The sequence below is a fragment of the Oncorhynchus mykiss genome, chromosome 2, assembly GCF_057628025.1.
Source record: "Oncorhynchus mykiss isolate SJ-2025 chromosome 2, ASM5762802v1, whole genome shotgun sequence".
Lineage (NCBI taxonomy): Eukaryota > Metazoa > Chordata > Actinopteri > Salmoniformes > Salmonidae > Oncorhynchus > Oncorhynchus mykiss.
The window spans coordinates 2,788,160-2,812,500 of NC_143023.1; the positions used below are offsets into that span (position 1 = coordinate 2,788,160).

The 24,341-nt window shown below is 44.7% G+C and overlaps 3 protein-coding genes across 3 annotated transcripts in view; 2 read left to right on the forward strand and 1 right to left on the reverse strand.

Moving 5' to 3' along the window:
* The window catches only part of LOC149984754 (glycerol-3-phosphate dehydrogenase 1-like protein), a 28,837-nt gene extending 11,217 nt beyond the window's left edge, over nucleotides 1-17,620 (forward strand). Inside the window, exons 4-8 of the mRNA XM_090216110.1 lie at nucleotides 7,295-7,433; nucleotides 9,875-9,987; nucleotides 12,659-12,895; nucleotides 14,486-14,592; nucleotides 14,892-17,620. Coding sequence (XP_090072236.1) covers nucleotides 7,295-7,433; nucleotides 9,875-9,987; nucleotides 12,659-12,895; nucleotides 14,486-14,592; nucleotides 14,892-14,988 — 693 coding nt within the window. The 3' untranslated portion in view covers nucleotides 14,989-17,620. The remainder of the gene's footprint in view (nucleotides 1-7,294; nucleotides 7,434-9,874; nucleotides 9,988-12,658; nucleotides 12,896-14,485; nucleotides 14,593-14,891) is intronic.
* A 2,634-nt stretch (nucleotides 17,621-20,254) lies between these two features.
* Nucleotides 20,255-22,431, reverse strand: LOC149984755 (uncharacterized protein KIAA1143 homolog). The gene is made up of 3 exons (XM_090216150.1): nucleotides 22,177-22,431; nucleotides 21,663-21,804; nucleotides 20,255-21,240 (listed from the first exon to the last, which is right to left on the reverse strand). Exons 1-3 carry the CDS (start codon nucleotides 22,297-22,299, stop codon nucleotides 21,023-21,025), a joined length of 483 nt encoding a protein of 160 aa, XP_090072276.1. The 5' UTR covers nucleotides 22,300-22,431; the 3' UTR covers nucleotides 20,255-21,022.
* The window catches only part of LOC110516550 (transmembrane protein 42), a 2,046-nt gene continuing 118 nt past the window's right edge, over nucleotides 22,414-24,341 (forward strand). The window contains exons 1-3 of the mRNA XM_021594953.3: nucleotides 22,414-22,694; nucleotides 22,902-23,048; nucleotides 23,738-24,341. The exon at nucleotides 23,738-24,341 is cut by the window's right edge and continues 118 nt beyond it. Of these exons, the coding sequence (XP_021450628.3) occupies nucleotides 22,515-22,694; nucleotides 22,902-23,048; nucleotides 23,738-23,872 (462 nt within the window). The 5' untranslated portion in view covers nucleotides 22,414-22,514 and the 3' untranslated portion in view covers nucleotides 23,873-24,341. The remainder of the gene's footprint in view (nucleotides 22,695-22,901; nucleotides 23,049-23,737) is intronic.

Genomic DNA, 24,341 nt, shown 5'->3' on the forward strand with positions numbered 1-24,341 from the left:
CACTAACCACTAACCACTAACTACTAGTAACACCTCACACTAACCACTAACTACTAGTAACACCTCTCACTAAACACTAGTAACACCTCTCACTAACCACTAACCACTAGTAACACCTCTCACTAACCACTAAACACTAGTAACATCTCTCACTAATCACTAGTAACACTAGTAACACCTCTCACTAACCACTAAACACTAGTAACACCTCTCACTAATCACTAACCACTAGTAACACCTCTCACTAACCACTAACTACTAGTAACACCTCTCACTAAACACTAGTAACACCTCTCACTAACCACTAAACACTAGTAACTCCTCTCACTAACCACTAACTACTAGTAACACCTCTCACTAACCACTAACCACTAGTAACACCTCTCACTAACCACTAGTAACACCTCTCACTAACCACTAACCACTAACCACTAGTAACACCTCTCACTAACCACTAAACACTAGTAACACCTCTCACTAAACACTAACCACTAACCACTAGTAACACCTCGCACTAACCACTAGTAACACCTCTCACTAACCACTAGTAACACCTCTCACTAACCACTAACTACTAACCACTAGTAACACCTCTCACTAACCACTAGTAACACCTCTCACTAACCACTAACTACTAGTAACACCTCTCACTAACCACTAACCACTAGTAACACCTCTCACTTACCACTAGTAACACCTCTCACTAACCACTAGTAACACCTCTCACTAAACACTAACCACTAACCACTAGTAACACCTCTCACTAACCACTAAACACTAGTAACACCTCTCACTAAACACTAACCACTAACCACTAGTAACACCTCTCACTAACCACTAGTAACACCTCTCACTAACCACTAGTAACACCTCTCACTAACCACTAACTACTAGCAACACCTCTCACTAAACACTAACCACTAGTAACACCTCTCACTAAACACTAACCACTAGTAACACCTCTCACTGACCACTAACCACTAGTAACACCTCTCACTAACCAGTAACCACTAGTAACACCTCTCACTAACCACTAACCACTAGTAACACCTCTCACTAACCACTAACCACTAGTAACACCTCTCACTAACCACTAACCACTAGTAACACCTCTCACTAACCACTAACCACTAGTAACACCTCTCACTAACCACTAACTGCTAGTAACACCTCTCACTAACCACTAACTGCTAGTAACACCTCTCACTAACCACTAACTGCTAGTAACACCTCACACTAACCACTAACTACTAGTAACACCTCTCACTAAACACTAACTACTAGTAACACCTCTCACTAAACACTAGTAACACCTCTCACTAACCACTAAACACTAGTAACACCTCTCACTAACCACTAACTACTAGTAACACCTCTCACTAACCACTAACCACTAGTAACACCTCTCACTAACCACTAGTAACACCTCTCACTAAACACTAACCACTAACCACTAGTAACACCTCTCACTAACCACTAAACACTAGTAACACCTCTCACTAAACACTAACCACTAACCACTAGTAACACCTCTCACTAACCACTAGTAACACCTCTCACTAACCACTAGTAACACCTCTCACTAACCACTAGTAACACCTCTCACTAACCACTAACCACTAGTAACACCTCTCACTAACCTCTAACCACTAGTAACACCTCTCACTAACCACTAACTAATAGTAACATCTCTCAAAAACCACTAGTAACACCACTCACTAACCACTAACCACTAGTAACACCTCTCACTAACCACTAACTGCTAGTAACACCTCTCACTAACCACTAACCACTAGTAACACCTCTCACTAACCACTAAACACTAGTAACACCTCTCACTAACCACTAACCACTAATAACACCTCTCACTAACCACTAGTAACACCTCTCACTAACCACTAACCACTAACTACTAGTAACACCTCACACTAACCACTAACTACTAGTAACACCTCTCACTAACCACTAGTAACACCTCTCACTAACCACTAACTACTAGTAACACCTCTCACTAACCACTAACCACTTGTAACACCTCTCACTAACCACTAACCACTAGTAACACCTCTCACTAAACACTAGTAACACCTCTCACTAACCACTAACCACTAGTAACACCTCTCACAAAACACTAAAAACACCTCTCACTAACCACTAACCACTAGTGACACCTCTCACTAACCACTAACCACTAGTAACACCTCTCACTAACCACTAACCACTAGTAACAACTCTCACTAAATACTAGTAACACCTCTCACTAACCACTAACCACTAGTAACACCTCTCACTAAACACTAAACACTAGTAACACCTCTCACTAACCACTAGTAACACCTCTCACTAACCACTAGTAACACCTCTCACTAACCACTAAACACTAGTAACACCTCTCACTAAACACTAACCACTAGTAACACCTCTCACTAACCACTAACCACTAGTAACACCCCTCACTAAACACTAGTAACACCTCTCACTAACCACTAGTAACACCTCTCACTAACCACTAAACACTAGTAACACCTCTCACTAACCACTAACCACTAGTAACACCCCTCACTAAACACTAGTAACACCTCTCACTAACCACTAGTAACACCTCTCACTAACCACTAAACACTAGTAACACCTCTCACTAACCACTAACCACTAGTAACACCCCTCACTAACCACTAGTAACACCTCTCACTAAACACTAACCACTAGTAACACCCCTCACTAACCACTTGTAACACCTCTCACTAACCACTAACAACACCTCTCACTAAACACTAGTAACACCTCTCACTAACCACTAACCACTAACACCTCTCACTAACCACTAAACACTAGTAACACCTTTCACTAACCACTAGTAACACCCCTCACTAACCACTAGTAACACCTCTCACTAACCACTAGTAACACCTCTCACTAACCACTAACCACTAGTAACACCTCTCACTAACCACTAAACACTAGTAACACCTCTCACTAACCACTAACCACTAGTAACACCCCTCACTAACCACTAGTAACACCTCTCACTAACCACTAACCACTAGTAACACCTCTCACTAACCACTAGTAACACCTCTCACTAACCACTAACCACTAGTAACACCTCTCACTAACCACTAACCACTAGTAACACCCCTCACTAAACACTAGTAACACCCCTCACTAAACACTAGTAACACCTCTCACTAAACACTAACCACTAGTAACACCTCTCACTGACCACTAACCACTAGTAACACCTCTCACTAACCAGTAACCACTAGTAACACCTCTCACTAACCACTAACCACTAGTAACACCTCTCACTAACCACTAACCACTAGTAACACCTCTCACTAACCACTAACCACTAGTAACACCTCTCACTAACCACTAGTAACACCTCTCACTAACCACTAACTGCTAGTAACACCTCTCACTAACCACTAACTGCTAGTAACACCTCTCACTAACCACTAACCACTAGTAACACCTCTCACTAACCACTAACCACTAGTAACACCTCTCACTAACCACTAAACATTAGTAACACCTCTCACTAACCACTAACCACTAGTAACATCTCTCACTAACCACTAAACACTAGTAACACCTCTCACTAACCACTAAACACTAGTAACACCTCTCACTAACCACTAAACACTAGTAACACCTCTCACTAACCACTAACCACTAGTAACACCTCTCACTAACCACTAACCACTAAACACTGGTAACACCTCTCACTAACCACTAGTAACACCTCTCACTAACCACTAACCACTAACTACTAGTAACACCTCACACTAACCACTAACCACTAACCACTTGTAACACCTCTCACTAACCACTAACCACTAAACACTGGTAACACCTCTCACTAACCACTAGTAACACCTCTCACTAACCACTAACCACTAACTACTAGTAACACCTCACACTAACCACTAACTACTAGTAACACCTCTCACTAAACACTAACTACTAGTAACACCTCTCACTAAACACTAGTAACACCTCTCACTAACCACTAAACACTAGTAACACCTCTCACTAACCACTAACTACTAGTAACACCTCTCACTAACCACTAACCACTAGTAACACCTCTCACTAACCACTAGTAACACCTCTCACTAAACACTAACCACTAACCACTAGTAACACCTCTCACTAACCACTAAACACTAGTAACACCTCTCACTAAACACTAACCACTAACCACTAGTAACACCTCTCACTAACCACTAGTAACACCTCTCACTAACCACTAGTAACACCTCTCACTAACCACTAGTAACACCTCTCACTAACCACTAACCACTAGTAACACCTCTCACTAACCTCTAACCACTAGTAACACCTCTCACTAACCACTAACTAATAGTAACATCTCTCAAAAACCACTAGTAACACCACTCACTAACCACTAACCACTAGTAACACCTCTCACTAACCACTAACTGCTAGTAACACCTTTCACTAACCACTAACCACTAGTAACACCTCTCACTAACCACTAAACACTAGTAACACCTCTCACTAACCACTAACCACTAATAACACCTCTCACTAACCACTAGTAACACCTCTCACTAACCACTAACCACTAACTACTAGTAACACCTCACACTAACCACTAACTACTAGTAACACCTCTCACTAACCACTAGTAACACCTCTCACTAACCACTAACTACTAGTAACACCTCTCACTAACCACTAACCACTTGTAACACCTCTCACTAACCACTAACCACTAGTAACACCTCTCACTAAACACTAGTAACACCTCTCACTAACCACTAACCACTAGTAACACCTCTCACAAAACACTAAAAACACCTCTCACTAACCACTAACCACTAGTGACACCTCTCACTAACCACTAACCACTAGTAACACCTCTCACTAACCACTAACCACTAGTAACAACTCTCACTAAACACTAGTAACACCTCTCACTAACCACTAACCACTAGTAACACCTCTCACTAAACACTAAACACTAGTAACACCTCTCACTAACTAATAGTAACATCTCTCAAAAACCACTAGTAACACCACTCACTAACCACTAACCACTAGTAACACCTCTCACTAACCACTAACTGCTAGTAACACCTCTCACTAACCACTAACCACTAGTAACACCTCTCACTAACCACTAAACACTAGTAACACCTCTCACTAACCACTAACCACTAATAACACCTCTCACTAACCACTAGTAACACCTCTCACTAACCACTAACCACTAACTACTAGTAACACCTCACACTAACCACTAACTACTAGTAACACCTCTCACTAACCACTAGTAACACCTCTCACTAACCACTAACTACTAGTAACACCTCTCACTAACCACTAACCACTTGTAACACCTCTCACTAACCACTAACCACTAGTAACACCTCTCACTAAACACTAGTAACACCTCTCACTAACCACTAACCACTAGTAACACCTCTCACAAAACACTAAAAACACCTCTCACTAACCACTAACCACTAGTGACACCTCTCACTAACCACTAACCACTAGTAACACCTCTCACTAACCACTAACCACTAGTAACAACTCTCACTAAACACTAGTAACACCTCTCACTAACCACTAACCACTAGTAACACCTCTCACTAAACACTAAACACTAGTAACACCTCTCACTAACCACTAGTAACACCTCTCACTAACCACTAGTAACACCTCTCACTAACCACTAAACACTAGTAACACCTCTCACTAAACACTAACCACTAGTAACACCTCTCACTAACCACTAACCACTAGTAACACCCCTCACTAAACACTAGTAACACCTCTCACTAACCACTAGTAACACCTCTCACTAACCACTAAACACTAGTAACACCTCTCACTAACCACTAACCACTAGTAACACCCCTCACTAACCACTAACTACTAGTAACACCTCTCACTAAACACTAACTACTAGTAACACCTCTCACTAAACACTAGTAACACCTCTCACTAACCACTAAACACTAGTAACACCTCTCACTAACCACTAACTACTAATAACACCTCTCACTAACCACTAACCACTAGTAACACCTCTCACTAACCACTAGTAACATCTCTCACTAAACACTAACCACTAACCACTAGTAACACCTCTCACTAACCACTAAACACTAGTAACACCTCTCACTAAACACTAACCACTAACCACTAGTAACACCTCTCACTAACCACTAGTAACACCTCTCACTAACCACTAGTAACACCTCTCACTAACCACTAGTAACACCTCTCACTAACCACTAACCACTAGTAACACCTCTCACTAACCTCTAACCACTAGTAACACCTCTCACTAACCACTAACTAATAGTAACATCTCTCAAAAACCACTAGTAACACCACTCACTAACCACTAACCACTAGTAACACCTCTCACTAACCACTAACTGCTAGTAACACCTCTCACTAACCACTAACCACTAGTAACACCTCTCACTAACCACTAAACACTAGTAACACCTCTCACTAACCACTAACCACTAATAACACCTCTCACTAACCACTAGTAACACCTCTCACTAACCACTAACCACTAACTACTAGTAACACCTCACACTAACCACTAACTACTAGTAACACCTCTCACTAACCACTAGTAACACCTCTCACTAACCACTAACTACTAGTAACACCTCTCACTAACCACTAACCACTTGTAACACCTCTCACTAACCACTAACCACTAGTAACACCTCTCACTAAACACTAGTAACACCTCTCACTAACCACTAACCACTAGTAACACCTCTCACAAAACACTAAAAACACCTCTCACTAACCACTAACCACTAGTGACACCTCTCACTAACCACTAACCACTAGTAACACCTCTCACTAACCACTAACCACTAGTAACAACTCTCACTAAACACTAGTAACACCTCTCACTAACCACTAACCACTAGTAACACCTCTCACTAAACACTAAACACTAGTAACACCTCTCACTAACCACTAGTAACACCTCTCACTAACCACTAGTAACACCTCTCACTAACCACTAAACACTAGTAACACCTCTCACTAAACACTAGTAACATGTCTCGCTAACCACTAACCACTAAACACTAGTGACACCTCTCTCCACCTCTCACCTCTCTCTCCACGGAACTAGCTGCCTCCTCACTCCTCTCTGTCAATGTCGTCTTTCAGGTTGTCTCTCTTCCTTTGATCTCTTTGATCTGTTCTCTCACGTTGCCCTGTAAAACAAATGGAACGAGAAACACTATTGAACCATGTAGCTGTCTTATGTCCCCCACAGGGAATAGACGAGGGTCCGGAGGGCCTGAAGCTCATCTCGGACATAATCAGGGAGAAGATGGCCATAGACGTCAGTGTTCTGATGGGAGCTAACATCGCCAACGAGGTGGCAGCAGAGAAGTTCTGTGAGACCACCATCGGTAAGAAAACCCCCAGCATCATTTATCAACATAATTGCCAAGACATTTCTATACAGGAATGTAAAACAAAGCTGTGAAGTTATTTGATAGCTATGTGGAATGAAATAGATAGTAATTACGACAAAGCTTTGACAGAGATGGAGCGATAGGCTGGCTATGGGAAGTCCGGAACCAATACACGCAGTCAGTCAGGAAAGCTAAGGCCAGCTTCTTCAGGCAGAAGTTTGCATCCTGTAGCTCCAACTCCAAAAAGTTCTGGGACACTGTGAAGTCAATGGAGAACAAGAGCACCTCCTCCCAGCTGCCCACTGCACTGAGGCTAGGTAACACGGTCACCACCGATAAATCCATGATTATCGAAAACTTCAATAAGCATTTCTCAACGGCTGGCCATGCCTTCCGCCTGGCTACTTCAACCTCGGCCAACAGCCCCGCCCCCCCCGCTGCTCCTCGCCCAAGCCTCTCCAGGTTCTCCTTTACCCAAATCCAGATAGCAGATGTTCTGAAAGAGCTGCAAAACCTGGACCCATACAAATCAGCTGGGCTTGACAATCTGGACCCTCTATTTCTGAAACTATCCGCCACCATTGTCGCAACCCCTATTACCAGCCTGTTCAACCTCTCTTTAATATCGTCTGAGATACCCAAGGATTGGAAAGCTGCCGCAGTCATCCCCCTCTTCAAAGGGGGAGACACCCTGGACCCTAACTGTTACAGACCTATATCCATCCTGCCCTGCCTATCTAAGGTCTTCGAAAGCCAAGTCAACAAACAGGTCACTGACCATCTCGAATCCCACTGTACCTTCTCCGCTGTGCAATCTGGTTTCCGAGCCGGTCACGGGTGCACCTCAGCCACACTCAAGGTACTAAACGATATCATAACCGCCATCGATAAAAGACAGTACTGTGCAGCCGTCTTCATCGACCTTGCCAAGGCTTTCGACTCTGTCAATCACCATATTCTTATCGGCAGACTCAGTAGCCTCGGTTTTTCGGATGACTGCCTTGCCTGGTTCACCAATTACTTTGCAGACAGAGTTCAGTGTGTCAAATCGGAGGGCATGCTGTCCGGTCCTCTGGCAGTCTCTATGGGGGTGCCACAGGGTTCAATTCTCGGGCCGACTCTTTTCTCTGTATACATCAATGATGTTGCTCTTGCTGCGGGCGATTCCCTGATCCACCTCTACGCAGACGACACCATTCTATATACTTTCGGCCCATCATTGGACACTGTGCTATCTAACCTCCAAACAAGCTTCAATGCCATACAACACTCCTTCCGTGGCCTCCGACTGCTCTTAAACGCTAGTAAAACCAAATGCATGCTTTTCAACCGATCGCTGCCTGCACCCGCATGCCCGCCTAGCATCACCACCCTGGATGGTTCCGGCCTAGAATATGTGGACATCTATAAGTACCTAGGTGTCTGGCTAGACTGCAAACTCTCCTTCCAGACTCATATCAAACATCTCCAATCGAAAATCAAATCAAGAGTCGGCTTTCTATTCCGCAACAAAGCCTCCTTCACTCACGCCGCCAAGCTTACCCTAGTAAAACTGACTATCCTACCGATCCTCGACTTCGGCGATGTCATCTACAAAATGGCTTCCAACACTCTACTCAGCAAACTGGATGCAGTCTATCACAGTGCCATCCGTTTTGTCACTAAAGCACCTTATACCACCCACCACTGCGACTTGTATGCTCTAGTCGGCTGGCCCTCGCTACATATTCGTCGCCAGACCCACTGGTTCCAGGTCATCTACAAGTCCATGCAAGGTAAAGCTCCGCCTTATCTCAGCTCACTGGTCACGATGGCAACACCCATCCGTAGCACGCGCTCCAGCAGGTGTATCTCACTGATCATCCCTAAAGCCAACACCTCATTTGGCCGCCTTTCGTTCCAGTACTCTGCTGCCTGTGACTGGAACGAATTGCAAAAATCGCTGAAGTTGGAGACTTTTATCTCCCTCACCAACTTCAAACATCAGCTATCTGAGCAGCTAACCGATCGCTGCAGCTGTACATAGTCTATTGGTAAATAGCCCACCCATTTTCACCTACCTCATCCCCATACTGTTTTTATTTATTTATTTTTCTGCTCTTTTGCACACCAATATCTCTACCTGTACATGACCATCTGATCATTTATCACTCCAGTGTTAATCTGCAAAATTGTAATTATTCGCCTACCTCATGCCTTTTGCACACATTGTATATAGACTCCCCCTTTGTTTTCTACTGTGTTATTGACTTGTTAATTGTTTACTCCATGTGTAACTCTGTGTTGTCTGCTCATACTGCTATGCTTTATCTTGGCCAGGTCGCAGTTGCAAATGAGAACTTGTTCTCAACTAGCCTACCTGGTTAAATAAAGGTGAAATATTTTTTTTTTTTTAAAAACATGTGTTGGGATGTAAAAACGTGATTCTTTACCAGGCAGTAAGATCATGGAGAACGGCCTGCTCTTCAAGGAGCTCCTGCAGACTCCTAACTTCAGGATCACAGTGGTGGATGATGCAGATACTGTAGAGCTCTGTGGAGCCCTCAAGGTAACTCTAATACACTCTAGAGCCCTGTAGGTAACTCTAATACACTGTAGAGTTCTGAGGAACACTGTAGGTAACTCTAATACACTGTAGAGCCCTGAAGGTAACTCTTATACACTGTAGAGCCCTGAAGGTAACTCTTATACACTGTAGAGCTCTGAAGGTAACTCTTATACACTGTAGAGCTCTGAAGGTAACTCTAATACACTGTAGAGCTCTGTGGAGCCCTGTAGGTAACTCTAATACACTGTAGAGCTCTGTGGAGCCCTGAAGGTAACTCTAATACACTGTAGAGCTGTGTGGAGCCCTGTAGGTAACTCTAATACACTGTAGAGCCCTGTAGGTAACTCTAATACACTATAGAGCTCTATGGAGCCCTGTAGGTAACTCTAATACACTGTAGAGCCCTGTAGGCAACTCTAATACACTATAGAGCTCTGAAGGTAACTCTAATACACTGTAGAGCTCTGTGGAGCCCTGTAGGTAACTCCAATACACTGTAGAGCCCTGTAGGTAACTCTAATACACTGTAGAGCTCTGTGGAGCCCTGAAGGTAACTCTAATACACTGTAGAGCTCTGTGGAGCCCTGTAGGTAACTCTAATACACTGTAGAGCCCTGAAGGTAACTCTAATACACTGTAGAGCTCTGTGGAGCCCTGTAGGTAACTCTAATACACTGTAGAGCTCTGTAGAGCCCTGTAGGTAACTCTAATACACTGTAGAGCTCTGTAGAGCCCTGTAGGTAACTCTAATACACTGTAGAGCTCTGTGGAGCCCTGTAGGTAACTCTAATACACTGTAGAGCTCTGTGGAGCCCTGAAGGTAACTCTAATACACTGTAGAGCTCTGTGGAGCCCTGAAGGTAACTCTAATGCACTGTAGAGCTCTGTGGAACACTGAAGGTAACTCTAATACACTGTAGAGCCCTGTAGGTAACTCTAATACACTGTAGAGCTCTGTGGAGCCCTGTAGGTAACTCTAATACACTGTAGAGCTCTGTGGGTAACTCTAATACACTGTAGAGCTCTGTGGAGCCCTGAAGGTAACTCTAATACACTGTAGAGCTCTGTGGAACACTGAATGTAACTCTAATACACTGTAGAGCCCTGTAGGTAACTCTAATACACTGTAGAGCTCTGTGGAGCCCTGAAGGTAACTCTAATACACTGTAGAGCTCTGTGGAGCCCTGAAGGTAACTCTAATACACTGTAGAGCTCTGTGGAGCCCTGAAGGTAACTCTAATACACTGTGGAGCTCTGAAGGTAACTCTAATACACTGTGGAGCTCTGTGGAGCCCTGAAGGTAACTCTAATACACCGTGGAGCCCTGAAGGTAACTCTAATACACTGTAGAGCTCTGTGGAGCCCAGAAGGTAACTCTAATACACTGTGGAGCTCTGAAGGTAACTCTAATACACTGTAGAGCTCTGTGGAGCCCTGAAGGTAACTCTAATACACTGTAGAGCTCTGTAGAGCCCTGAAGGTAACTCTAATACACTGTAGAGCTCTGTGGAGCCCTGAAGGTAACTCTAATACACTGTAGAGCTCTGTGGAGCCCTGAAGGTAACTCTAATACACTGTAGAGCCCTGTAGGTAACTCTAATACACTGTAGAGCTCTGTGGAGCCCTGTAGATAACTATAATACACTGTAGAGCTCTGTGGAGCCCTGAAGGTAACTCTAATACAATGTAGAGCCCTGTAGGTAACTCTAATACACAGTAGAGCTCTGTGGAGCCCTGAAGGTAACTCTAATACACTGTGGAGCTCTGAAGGTAACTCTAATACACTGTGGAGCTCTGTGGAGCCCTGAAGGTAACTCTAATACACTGTGGAGCTCTGTGGAGCCCTGTAGGTAACTCTAATACACTGTAGAGCCCTGTAGGTAACTCTAATACACTGTAGAGCTCTGTGGAGCCCTGAAGGTAACTCTAATACACTGTAGAGCTCTGTGGAGCCCTGAAGGTAACTCTAATACACCGTGGAGCTCTGAAGGTAACTCTAATACACTGTGGAGCTCTGTGGAGCCCTGAAGGTAACTCTAATACAATGTGGAGCTCTGAAGGTAACTATAATACACTGTAGAGCTCTGTGGAGCCCTGAAGGTAACTCTAATACACTGTGGAGCTCTGAAGGTAACTCTAATACACTGTAGAGCTCTGTGGAGCCCTGAAGGTAACTCTAATACACTGTAGAGCTCTGTAGAGCCCTGAAGGTAACTCTAATACACTGTAGAGCTCTGTGGAGCCCTGAAGGTAACTCTAATACACTGTAGAGCTCTGTGGAGCCCTGAAGGTAACTCTAATACACTGTAGAGCTCTGTGGAGCCCTGAAGGTAACTCTAATACACTGTAGAGCTCTGTGGAGCCCTGAAGGTAACTCTAATACACTGTAGAGCTCTGTGGAACACTGAAGATAACTATTAAGTACCCGGCCCAGTGTGTGTATGTGCATGGTAATATGGATACTTCCATTGTAACATGGTAATATGGATACTTCCATTGTAACATGGTAATATGGATACTTCCATTGTAACATGGTAATATGGATACTTCCATTGTAACATGGTAATATGGATACTTCCATTGTAAAATGGTAATATGGATACTTCCATTGTAAAATGGTAATGTCGTGGTAATAAGCTGTTGCCTGTATGTTTCCTTCTCTCTTCCTCAGAACATCGTAGCGGTAGGAGCAGGGTTCTGTGATGGGCTGAGGTGTGGGGACAACACCAAGGCAGCGGTAATCAGACTAGGACTGATGGAGATGATAGCCTTCGCTAAGCTCTTCAGTAAAGATGGCGTCGTCTCCTCTGCAACCTTCCTGGAGAGCTGCGGCGTGGCTGACCTCATCACGACCTGCTATGGAGGACGCAACCGACGCGTGGCCGAGGCCTTCGCCAAGACAGGAAAGGTAAGGACCAACGTCCAACTCTACACCAGACCTGGGTTAGTGCCGGCTGACTGACCCCATGGCAACGTTACACCACCCCATGGCAACGTTACACCACCCCATGGCACCCCATGACAACATTACACCACCCCGTGGCAACGTTACACCACCCCATGACAACGTTACACCACCCCATGGCAACGTTACACCACCCCTTGGCAACATTACACCACCCCATGACAACATTACACCACCCCATGACAACATTACACCACCCCGTGGCAACATTACACCACCCCGTGGCAACGTTACACCACCCCATGACAACGTTACACCACCCCGTGGCAACGTTACACCACCCCGTGGCAACGTTACACCACCCCATGACAACGTTACACCACCCCATGTCAACATTACACCACCCCATGGCAACGTTACACCTCCCCATGACAACGTTACACCACCCCATGGCAACATTACACCACCCCATGGCAACGTTACACCACCCCATGGCAACGTTACACCACCCCATGGCAACATTACACCACCCCATGGCAACATTACACCACCCCATAACAACATTACACCACCCCATGGCAACATTACACCACCCCATGGCAACATTACACCACCCCATGGCAACGTTACACCACCCCATAACAACATTACACCACCCCATGGCAACATTACACCACCCCATGGCAACGTTACACCACCCCATGGCAACATTTCACCACCCCATGGCAACATTACACCACCCCATGGCAACGTTACACCACCCCATGGCAACGTTACACCACCCCATGGCAACATTACACCACCCCATGGCAACATTACACCACCCCATGGCAACATTACACCACCCCATGGCAACATTACACCACCCCATGGCAACGTTACACCACCCCATAACAACATTACACCACCCCATGGCAACATTACACCACCCATGTCAACATTACACCACCCCATGACAACATTACACCGCCCCATGACAACATTACACCACCCCATGACAACATTACACCACCCCATAACAACATTACACCACCCCATGACAACATTACACCACCCCATAACAACATTACACCACCCCATAACAACATTACACCACCCCATGACAACATTACACCGCCCCATGACAACATTACACCACCCCATGACAACATTACACCACCCCATAACAACATTACACCACCCCATGACAACATTACACCACCCCATAACAACATTACACCACCCCATAACAACATTACACCACCCCATGACAACATTACACCACCCCATGGCAACGTTACACCACCCCATGACAACATTACACCACCCCATGCCAACATTACACCACTCCATGGCAACTTTAACCACCCCATGACAACATTACACCACCCCATGCCAACATTACACCACTCCATGGCAACTTTAACCACCCCATGACAACGTTATACCACCCCATAACAACATTGCACCACCCCATAACAACATTACACCACCCCATGACAACGTTACACCACGCCATGACAACGTTACACCACCCCATGGCAACGTAAACAGTATAGGCCTAACTCCTACACAGATACATGGTAATATGTCCTGTATTTGCCTCCCTGCTAGACTATTGAGGTCCTGGAGCAGGAGATGTTGAATGGGCAGAAGCTCCAGGGTCCTGCTACCTCAGCTGAAGTCTACCACATCCTCAAACAGAAGGGACTGGTGGATAAGTGAGTCTCTCTGTCTCTCTCTCTCTTTCTCTGTCTCTCTCTCTGTCTCTCTCTCTGTCTCTCTCTCTTTCTCTGTCTCTCTCTCTGTCTCTCTCTCTGTCTCTCTCTCTGTCTCTCTCTCTTTCTCTCTCTCTCTCTGATCGATACAGATACAGTACCTCGCCAAATGTAGTCTGTCAGCCATTCCACCTGTATTACCCTGTGGTCCCGGCCATGAGCCCAGACTTGATCTAATGATGAGAGAGGTGGTTGTATGTTTCTATTTTAACTCTTGTGTCATTCTGTTGTGTCTTTCCCAGGTTCCCTCTGTTTGTGGCAGTGTATCAGATCTGTTTCGAGGGCAAGCCGGTACAGGAAATAATCTCCTGTCTACAGAGTCACCCAGAGCATCTGTGAGTGCAGCTAGCTAGGTATGCTAGGCTAACCTCAGATAGCAGAGCTAGCTCCATCTCTCCTTTCCAGCTGCTCTCCTCTGACCTCTATCTATAGAGAAGCTGTTCTTTCAAACAAGGGCCAGGCCAACCCTCCCTCCTTCCTTCCCTCCCTCCCTCCCCACCCTTCCCTCCCTCCTTTCCCACCCCTTCCCTTCCCTCCCCACCCTACCTTCCCTCTCCCTCCCTCCCTCCCTCCCCTTCCCTCGCTCCCCACCCCTTCCCTCCCCCTCCCTCCCTCCCCACCCCTTCCCTCCCTCCCACCCTACCTTCCCTCCCCACCCTACCTTCCCTTGCTCCCCACCCCTTCCCTCCCCACCCTACCTTCCCTCCCCCCTCCCCTTCCCTCCCACCCTACCTTCCCTCCCTCCCCCCTCCCTCCCTCCCCACCCCTTCCCTCCCTCGCTCCCCACCCCTCCCCACCCTACCTTCTCTCCCTCCCCACCCCACCCTTCAAGGTTCAGGGACCAAAAGTTACAAAGTAGATGCTATTTACAATATTGTTGTGTTAAAGAGATGAGCCACGGGTGCTGCTAAGTGTCTGGTGAATCAGTACCTCACATTGACATACAATATCTACGGGTGGATGTCAGTTTCCTTCAGTGCTATTGAACCTGAATGACCTCCGATGCCACTAGCCAGCCATTAGGGCTCAAAAGTGGCTCTATGGACACCATTCAGCATTGGTCTCAAATGCACTTTTTATGATTTATTTTATTTAATCATGCTGACAAAACCAGACATTGCCCTTTCAATTAGGGGGGGGGGGGTGTTAGAACATAATTAACTTTGTGAGAAGTAATTCGTTTCAGTGGCACATTTCAAAATCGTTAATTAGAGTAGAATGGAATTACTCCATTTTTCCCCAGAGGGAACTTCTGTCATTTTATAATGTTTCACTGCCATTCACATCATTTCAATGACATTACTTTACAGTCAATCCCAATGGAGTCATAATTTTACAAAGGGAACAAGTGCACTCTGGGAAAAAATTTTATAACGCAGTCCTTTACCTCACTAATGTAAATCCCCAATCATTATCAGTGGTGATTTTAGCATGTAAATCTTGGAGGGGCAAAAATATTTATATTTTTTGAGATGCATGCCAGCAAACCCACAACACAACACTAAACAATACATTAACTGCACTATAACGGTGACAAATGTTGTCCACAAACTGTTGGGACAGCTTTATGTAGGCCCTCACAGCAGAGTCCCAACAGCAGTCCCCACATCTTACCACTGCTACACCTGGCTATCAGCGGAGTCCTAACAGCAGAGTCCCAACAGCAGTCCCCACATCTTACCACTGCTACACCTGGCTATCAGTGGAGTCCCAACAGCAGAGTCCCAACAGCAGTCCCCACATCTTACCACTGCTACACCTGGCTATCAGTAGAGCCTTGTCTGGCAGCTAAACAGTTCATTCAGACTCATTTACTGCTGATACGGCTGACTTGCTTAAACTAATGTGGTTTCTACTGACAAGTGAGATGTGCAAACTCTGGCATAAGGGGACGACAAGCGGATAAGAGGCCATCCGTCATTTCGTTTAAGACAATGAGCGAGCTAGGATGGACGGACGTTAGTCAATAATAACTATTTGTTCAGCACTTTTGAAATGTACAGCGACAGAATTCAGAAGTTCTTACAGTATTCTCCCTGTACACCAAGTCAGAACCGTAGGATAAATAAAGGGGGCATATAAGCAGACAATGAAAGCTCTTACAATATTCGATGATGACATTTCTTTAAGACAGGCTATAGGCTACATGGGCATCACCAAGTCAGAACAGAAGGCAAAATAAAGAGCTGAAAATAGGCCAAATTAAGGTGAGGGACATGGGCTACTAACAGCTTACTACACAACATACACTGAGTATTACTTTATTAGCTACAGTATACATATCTGTGCTGTGCTCACTTGAACAGGAAGGAGTCGCGGTCGGTCCTTCGTGGGCAAATTTTGTCATCAAACTTTGTCATCAAAGTCTGGAATTCTCTGGATTTATGGTATTTTCAAGACTACTGGGAACTCTGGGAGAGAGAAAAAAAACAAGTTTGAATCATGATTACGTCAGTGATCTTCAGGACGGAGCTCTAGAAAGAGGCCTGAGTTCCGAGTTGGATGACCATTCTTTTATTTCCCAGTCGGAGCTCGTCCCCCCTCCCCCCGTCCCCCCCGCCCCCCCCCCCCCCCCCCCCCCCCCCGAGTTCCCAGTCGTCTTGAACTCAATGAAATCCACTTTCCCCAGTTCCGAGTTTCCAGTTGTTTTGGAAAAAGGCAGAAGTCATGCTGGATTGACAGCGTGGTCAATGTGGAATGTTTATCCTTTTAAGCCTGGAAAAGAGACCCTTAAACCCAGACTTGGGACCACACAGCCACTCCACTGAATAGCAGGATAGTGATTGCTTTCAAATGATTGCAGTTAGTCACTGATTCCTTCTAATCCACTCATTGTTGAATTTACAATTTCCAACTTGTTGTGTGATGTTTATGTCCAATGGCCGATGAGCACCGATACGTTTTATCTATAATTTCTCTTAATTATTTATCTTCATATGACAAGGATTAAAAAGGATTTGCCAGTAGATTGTCGACTTGATTCATGATGATGACTGCTAGGTTGCTAGCTAAGATTGTGAAAGTATGATATTGACATGATCAGTCCAATCAAAGTTGCTGTAGATATCACGTGATTTGACGTAATTCTTTCTGTAAGCCAATGACCTTGTAGTCCTTCTTGGATGGACACTTCTAATGTAACTCTATGGCAGCACCCAAGGGGATTGATTTGTCAAGCTCCACCCTTAGATTTGGCGGTGACGTAGTGTCCCCATGAGTGGCGGCCCCACCACCACATAAAGCACTGAGCTAGGCTGAAACACCTGCACTTTGGCCCTGCCTTACTCAATGAGTGGCGGCCCCACCACCACATAAAGCACTGAGCTAGGCTGAAACACCTGCACTTTAGACCTGCCTTACTCAATGAGTGGCGGCCCCACCACCACATAAAGCACTGAGCTAGGCTGAAACACCTGCATTTTGGACCTGCCTTACTCAATGAGTGGCGGCCCCACCACCACATAAAGCACTGAGCTAGGCTGAAACACCTGCACTTTGGCCCTGCCTTACTCAAGAAAGCTAAAAAAAAAAAAAAAAAAGTTTGTATGCGGCTTTATTAACTCAATTGTTTGTTTGTTTTTTATTTATTTATTTACATTGTTTGCAAACTGATATGCGACACATATTAATGCCAAAATAACATGCACAACAGACAGCCCCCTGTTTTGTTTTGCTAGGACAGTGGGGCCTGAATGAAAGGTCATTATCCACTCTTAAAAGAAACGGTGTCTGGAAGAACCTTTTGGTTTGCCAAACCAGTGGAACGTTTACATTTGAAAAAGGTTCATCGAGGAACCCCCTCTGAAAAAGGGTCGTCGAGGAAACCCCCTCTGAAAAGGGTCGTCGAGGAAACCCCCTCTGAAAAGGGTCGTCGAGGAAACCCCCTCTGAAAACCCCCTCTGAAAAGTGTCGTCGAGGAAACCCCCTCTGAAAAGGGTCGTCGAGGAAACCCCCTCTGAAAAGTGTCGTCGAGGAAACCCCCTCTGAAAAGGGTCGTCGAGGAAACCCCCTCTGAAAAGGGTCGTCGAGGAAACCCCCTCTGAAAAGGGTCGTCGAGGAAACCCCCTCTGAAAAGGGTCGTTGAGGAAACCCCCTCTGAAAAGGGTCGTCGAGAAAACCCCCTCTGAAAAGGGTCGTCGAGAAAACCCCCTCTGAAAAGGGTCGTCGAGGAAACCCCCTCTGAAAAGGGTCGTCGAGAAAACCCCCTCTGAAAAGGGTCGTCGAGAAAACCCCCTCTGAAAAGGGTCGTCGAGGAAACCCCCTCTGAAAAGGGTCGTCGAGAAAACCCCCTCTGAAAAGGGTCGTCGAGGAAACCCCCTCTGAAAAGGGTCGTCGAGGAACTCCTGGGTAAAGTTTCAAACGGGATCCTTTCTGTGATGGTAGGAGTTCTTTTTTTTTTTTACCCTTTTTAATGATATATTGTAAAGGTGGCAGCCTATCAGATTGAAGGCGTGGCTTATTGGAGGCGTGGCTTTCAGATAGTTATTTTTGGTCACCCGTTTAGCGTAAATGTAATTTCTTGTTCATGTTAAGTTTGTACACTGCAATTTAAACTGTTCCTTGAATATTTATGCATATTACATATTCTAATATAATAATATTAACATGGTTGATTACATGCGGAAACTATTCCAACTTTGGGAAATGCATAGCTTCTTGAGGAACTCCAGGGTTCCTCGAGTCACCACTAATTCTAAGAGTGTAGTGATTGACAGATACCATTTGTGAATGGCAAGAGTCTAAAACAATAGTGTATGTATAGTACCCGTACCCTACTGCATTCAGACGGGTATGTAGGCATTTCAATGTGTTTTTTTTAAATATTTTTTTTATACCATTATTAAAAAAGGGTTTCATTTGTTTCCCTATATCATCTAATGTGGTTTACTAACGTCAGGTTTTGTGAGTCGATTTATGATCAAGATGCCTTCACGAGTTCTACCGCCAGGGATTTAGTCTGGAGTGCCAGTCTGTTTATGACGTCATACCAAATAATTGTCATGGCAATGACAGCAACGGAGTTGGCAAGAGCAACCAACAAACCAGGTTGCCCGGTTACCAGGTTGCCAGGGGACTAGGCCTATTTGGATTTGAATGCATGTTCCACTACATTAGAAGTGGATTTACATACAGACTGTAGTCAGTCTACTTATGAATGATCAGCATTCAGTAGATGATTAGACAGACCAACACGTTACAACCAAAGGTTATGGGGTGTGGCGTACGAAGGTTTCTTGATATATAACTTTGCATTTTATTGTTTGGCTTGTGATTGTAACCTCCAAGCCATCCATCTTATCAGTTTAACTACCTAGGTAATTAAAATCAGTCCTCTGGGATTTATCATCCTGGTAACTAAATGAGTCCTCTGATTTATCATCCTGGTAACTAAATCAGTCCTCTGGGATTTGAAGGGCCACATGTTTAAAATGTAAAAGTAACACTATTTTCTATGGGAATAAAAATGTATATCTCTCTGTTTTTCACTGACCTTTCTCTGCATATTGTGAAAACCGGAAAGGTATTTGCTAATGAGAGACATTTTTGCAAAATGACCTACTTTACAGACCTGCTTTCTACAGAACAAACTATACATGATGTATTATGCTATCGTAAGGCCTTGATGTATTTTAATAGTTACATTTCAAACTTATTCAACGAAACACCATCATAACAAAAAAACACAATACAATCACAGAAAAATCCAACACCTCGACATCAAAACAACGCAGTGTTTTAACTAAAGACATCTTTTGATGCTCCGTTGTCGAAGCTAAAACATATTTGTACATCCAATGAATTATTGACTGTAGGAAAGTATCACATCACAACGCTCCAGACTATATATTTTTTTTTAAAACAAAAAGCCACCAGCTCATTGCTTCCCCCATTTAGTAGCTGTTGTCACCTTGATAAAATCTTCGATCCAGACTGTGTGTTGGCTGTATGAAAAAGTGCAGAGGATCCACTGAAGGACGGATGACTACAGTTGTAATGGATGGATAATAGGCCCACGGTGAGTCACTATACAACATTTCCAACAGCAGAGACATAGTCTTATAGTCGACAAAGAATAACAGCATGCATCTTATGTAATCTAAAAGATCTTTGATCGTGAATGAGATTGAAGGGGTTTGTTTCACATACATGTCCAGATTCCACCTCCAAAAAAGAGGGGATGACCCGTAATGTCTAAGGATCTTAGTCTAGTGGGACTAACTACGATGTGGAGCTATTCTATGTTGGGTCTTTTTGCCCATAGTAAAAACCAACAACCGCAGTAGATCAGTTCCATCATCCATGAGCGGTTGATTGCTCTAGTCTGATGAGCGGTTGATTGCTCTAGTCTGATATCCCTGCGGTGAATTAACTTCTAGTCCTCATCCTCATCCTCTCCGAAAGAGAGAAGACTCTTGTTCTTCACCTTCTTTTCAGACTTCTCCTTTTTCTCTTCATCTCCTCCTTCACTCTTTCCTTCACTCTTCTTCTTCTTGTTGTTGTTAGAGCTGGCGGTGATGCCCTGGAACTTGTCGGAGGAGCGCTTCGTGGGCTTCTTGAACAGGATCTTTCCGTCCGCAGGAGGCTTGTCTTCTGTAGGCAGCAAGGAGAAGAGGAAGATGAAGTACACACACTACAGACCCTGTATACACACAGCAGACCCACAGTACAGACCCTGTAGACACAGTACATACCCTGTATACACACAGCAGACCCACAGTACAGACAGACACACAGTACAGACCCTGTATACACACAGTACATACCCTGTATACACACAGCAGACCCACAGTACAGACAGACACACAGTACAGACCCTGTATACACACAGTACAGACCCTGTATACACACAGTAGACCCAGTACAGACAGACACCCAGTACACACAGAGACACCCAGTACACAGAGACACACAGTACACAGAGACACACAGTAGAGACACACACGCCAATTAACACCAAGGTTATTTGATAGTTTAGGCTATTATATATTATGTATACAATTAATTGTTCTTACCTTTTTCTGTACCATCCTTTACCTCTTTTATCTGTAACACTTCTTCGGCGCTCAAATCTCCCTTTTTGAGAATGACAACTTGAGGCAGCTCATCTTCACGATCACTGCCACTGTCATCCTCCAAGGCTGGCATCTCTAAACGCTGCGGGAACAGTGACCAGGTTGAATATCACCATATTGACATCATACCAGCAGCCCTTTCCATGTTAAAAAGGTACACTTACCTGCAAAAAAAATAAATAATAATTTTGCCCTTCGTGTCAATGAAATATCTATAGTGGTCAAGGAATTGAATTATGTGAGAGAAAACCCCAATACTTTGGAGGGTGGTCAACTCTCCTGTAGAGCTAGCTAATAACGTTACTTGACTAGCTGATTCAAAGTGCTACCGACTCTAACTAAAACCTACATATAGAGTAACTCTCCGGCGGGCTTGCCATTCAGTCACATATATACTGTATCTCTACATCCCACCTAACGTTAGGCTAGCTAACCTAGCACATTAGCGAAATACCTTGGTATGAATGGTGGGTCCTTCCTTAAAGCCAACATCGTTCTTGAATTTCTTTAAAAATGACGGTTCTGCTGGTTTCACCCACGATACGTTCGCTTTTGGACCCTTATTCGTCTTAGCCATTTTGAGAGTTAGAACAAATTAAGGGAAACGAAGATAATTTCAGGTTGTGTTTAGCCCGTCGTGTTTAGCGTAACATTGAATCGTCATCGCCCTGCGCCCGCTGAAGGTCATATGATCCCAGAGGTGAGTCTGATTGGTTGAACCGAGTGAAGCGTTTTAGACAAGGAAGTAGTCAAATATGTGACAGGACAGTCTAGTTTAGATGCTAAATAAACATGATTTCAGGTGCGTTTTATGCATTATTAGCGGGCTTTCTTGGAGCCGTCGCCTCCTCGTCAGCCAAGTTATCTCTGGGCTCAGATTACCTCAAAGGGATGTGTGAAACAGGGCTGAAAACCTGGTCTCAGGATGGAGACTACAGGATTATTCCGGAGGAAACATCACCCTGCGAATGGGTGAGAGTGTATCTATATGAATGTATCATTTTCGAAGTGTGTGTGTGTGTGTGTCAGAGGGAGACTGAGAGAAAGAATGTGTGTGTGTGTGTGTGTGAGAAAGATACCATTCTACCAGAGACCACTAACAAGTCCTATTGTATTCCAGCTCCACATCCCCATGGAGCTGCTGTTCTCCTGTAATGCTGTGATGTGGTGTTGTTTCAGCTCCACATCCCTCTGCGGTTGCTGTGTGGAGGACTGCTGTTCACCAGTAATGCTGTGATGTGGACCTTCTTCTCCAAGGCTCTGAGACACTCCTCTTCCTCGGCCCGGGCCACAGTCACCACCACCGCATCCAACTTTGTATCCTCTGTGAGTAGAGAAACTGGTTGATATCCATCACGGCATGTTTTCATAAAATGTCTGAGTAGGAGTGTGGACCATAGGATCAATTTCACCTTTTAGATCATAATGGTTAAGTCGGGAGGACCTGATCCTAGATCGGCACTCCTCCTCCTGAGATGCTTTAGGAACACGACCCCAGATCTCAGCACTCCTCCACCTGAGACACTATGAATACGACCCCAGATCTCAGCACTTCTCCTCCTGAGACACTATGAATACGACCCCAGATCTCAGCTATCCAATTTATATGAACACAGTACAGTAGGCCTTTGGCACTATAGAACATTGACCATAAGACCAGAGTGGAACAACATAATTGGAGCAATTGTAACGGATGTGAAACGCTAGCTTAGTTAGCGGTGGTGTTCGCGCTAAATAGTGTTTCAATCGGTGACGTCACTTGCTCTGAGACCTTGAAGTAGTAGTTCCCCTTGCTCTCCAAGGGCCGCGGCTTTTGTGGAGCGATGGGTAACGATGCTTCGAGGGTGACTGTTGTTGATGTGTGCAGAGGGTCCTGGTTCGCGCTCGGGTATGGGCGAGGGGACGGTCTAAAGTTATACTGTTACACAATGACATCTGTGAATCACTGTATGGACACAGGTATTATAGGCTATTTATGTTGCCAATCCCACTTACATAGTCTGTACTGTCTTAAGGCATTCCTTGGGAAGCTGATCTTTGGCGAGACCCACGCAGCACTGTGGTGGGTGGGCATCTCTCTAACGCTGTCAGGTTTACTGGTGCTGCACGGATCAACTTCTCAACCAGCAGAGGCCAAGAAGGAAGAGTGAAGGACTGTCCACAGGTGGAATAAGAAGTGTAGTAACAATACCACTGTATCAATCGCCCCACTGGACCGCCTCGTCGTTTCACAAACGCTTTCTGGCTCAAATAATCTGGATTTCACGAGAACCGTGTTCCATTACCACAAAGGGCTTTGATGTTACATCTGACTGTACATGGATTCTAACATGTTACACTTGACTACATGGATTCTAACATGTTACATCTGACTGTACATGGATTCTAACATGTTACATCCGACTGTACATGGATTCTACCGTGTTACATCTGACTGTACATGGATTCTAACGTGTTACATCTGACTGTACATGGATTCTAACATGTTACATCTGACTGTACATGTTACATCTGACATGTTTCTACTCTGTCTTACCGTCTCTGGGTATGATATGACCAAGGTCTGCACTCCATACACAAACATGATCAGGCTTTTCTACACTACACATTATTATGTAA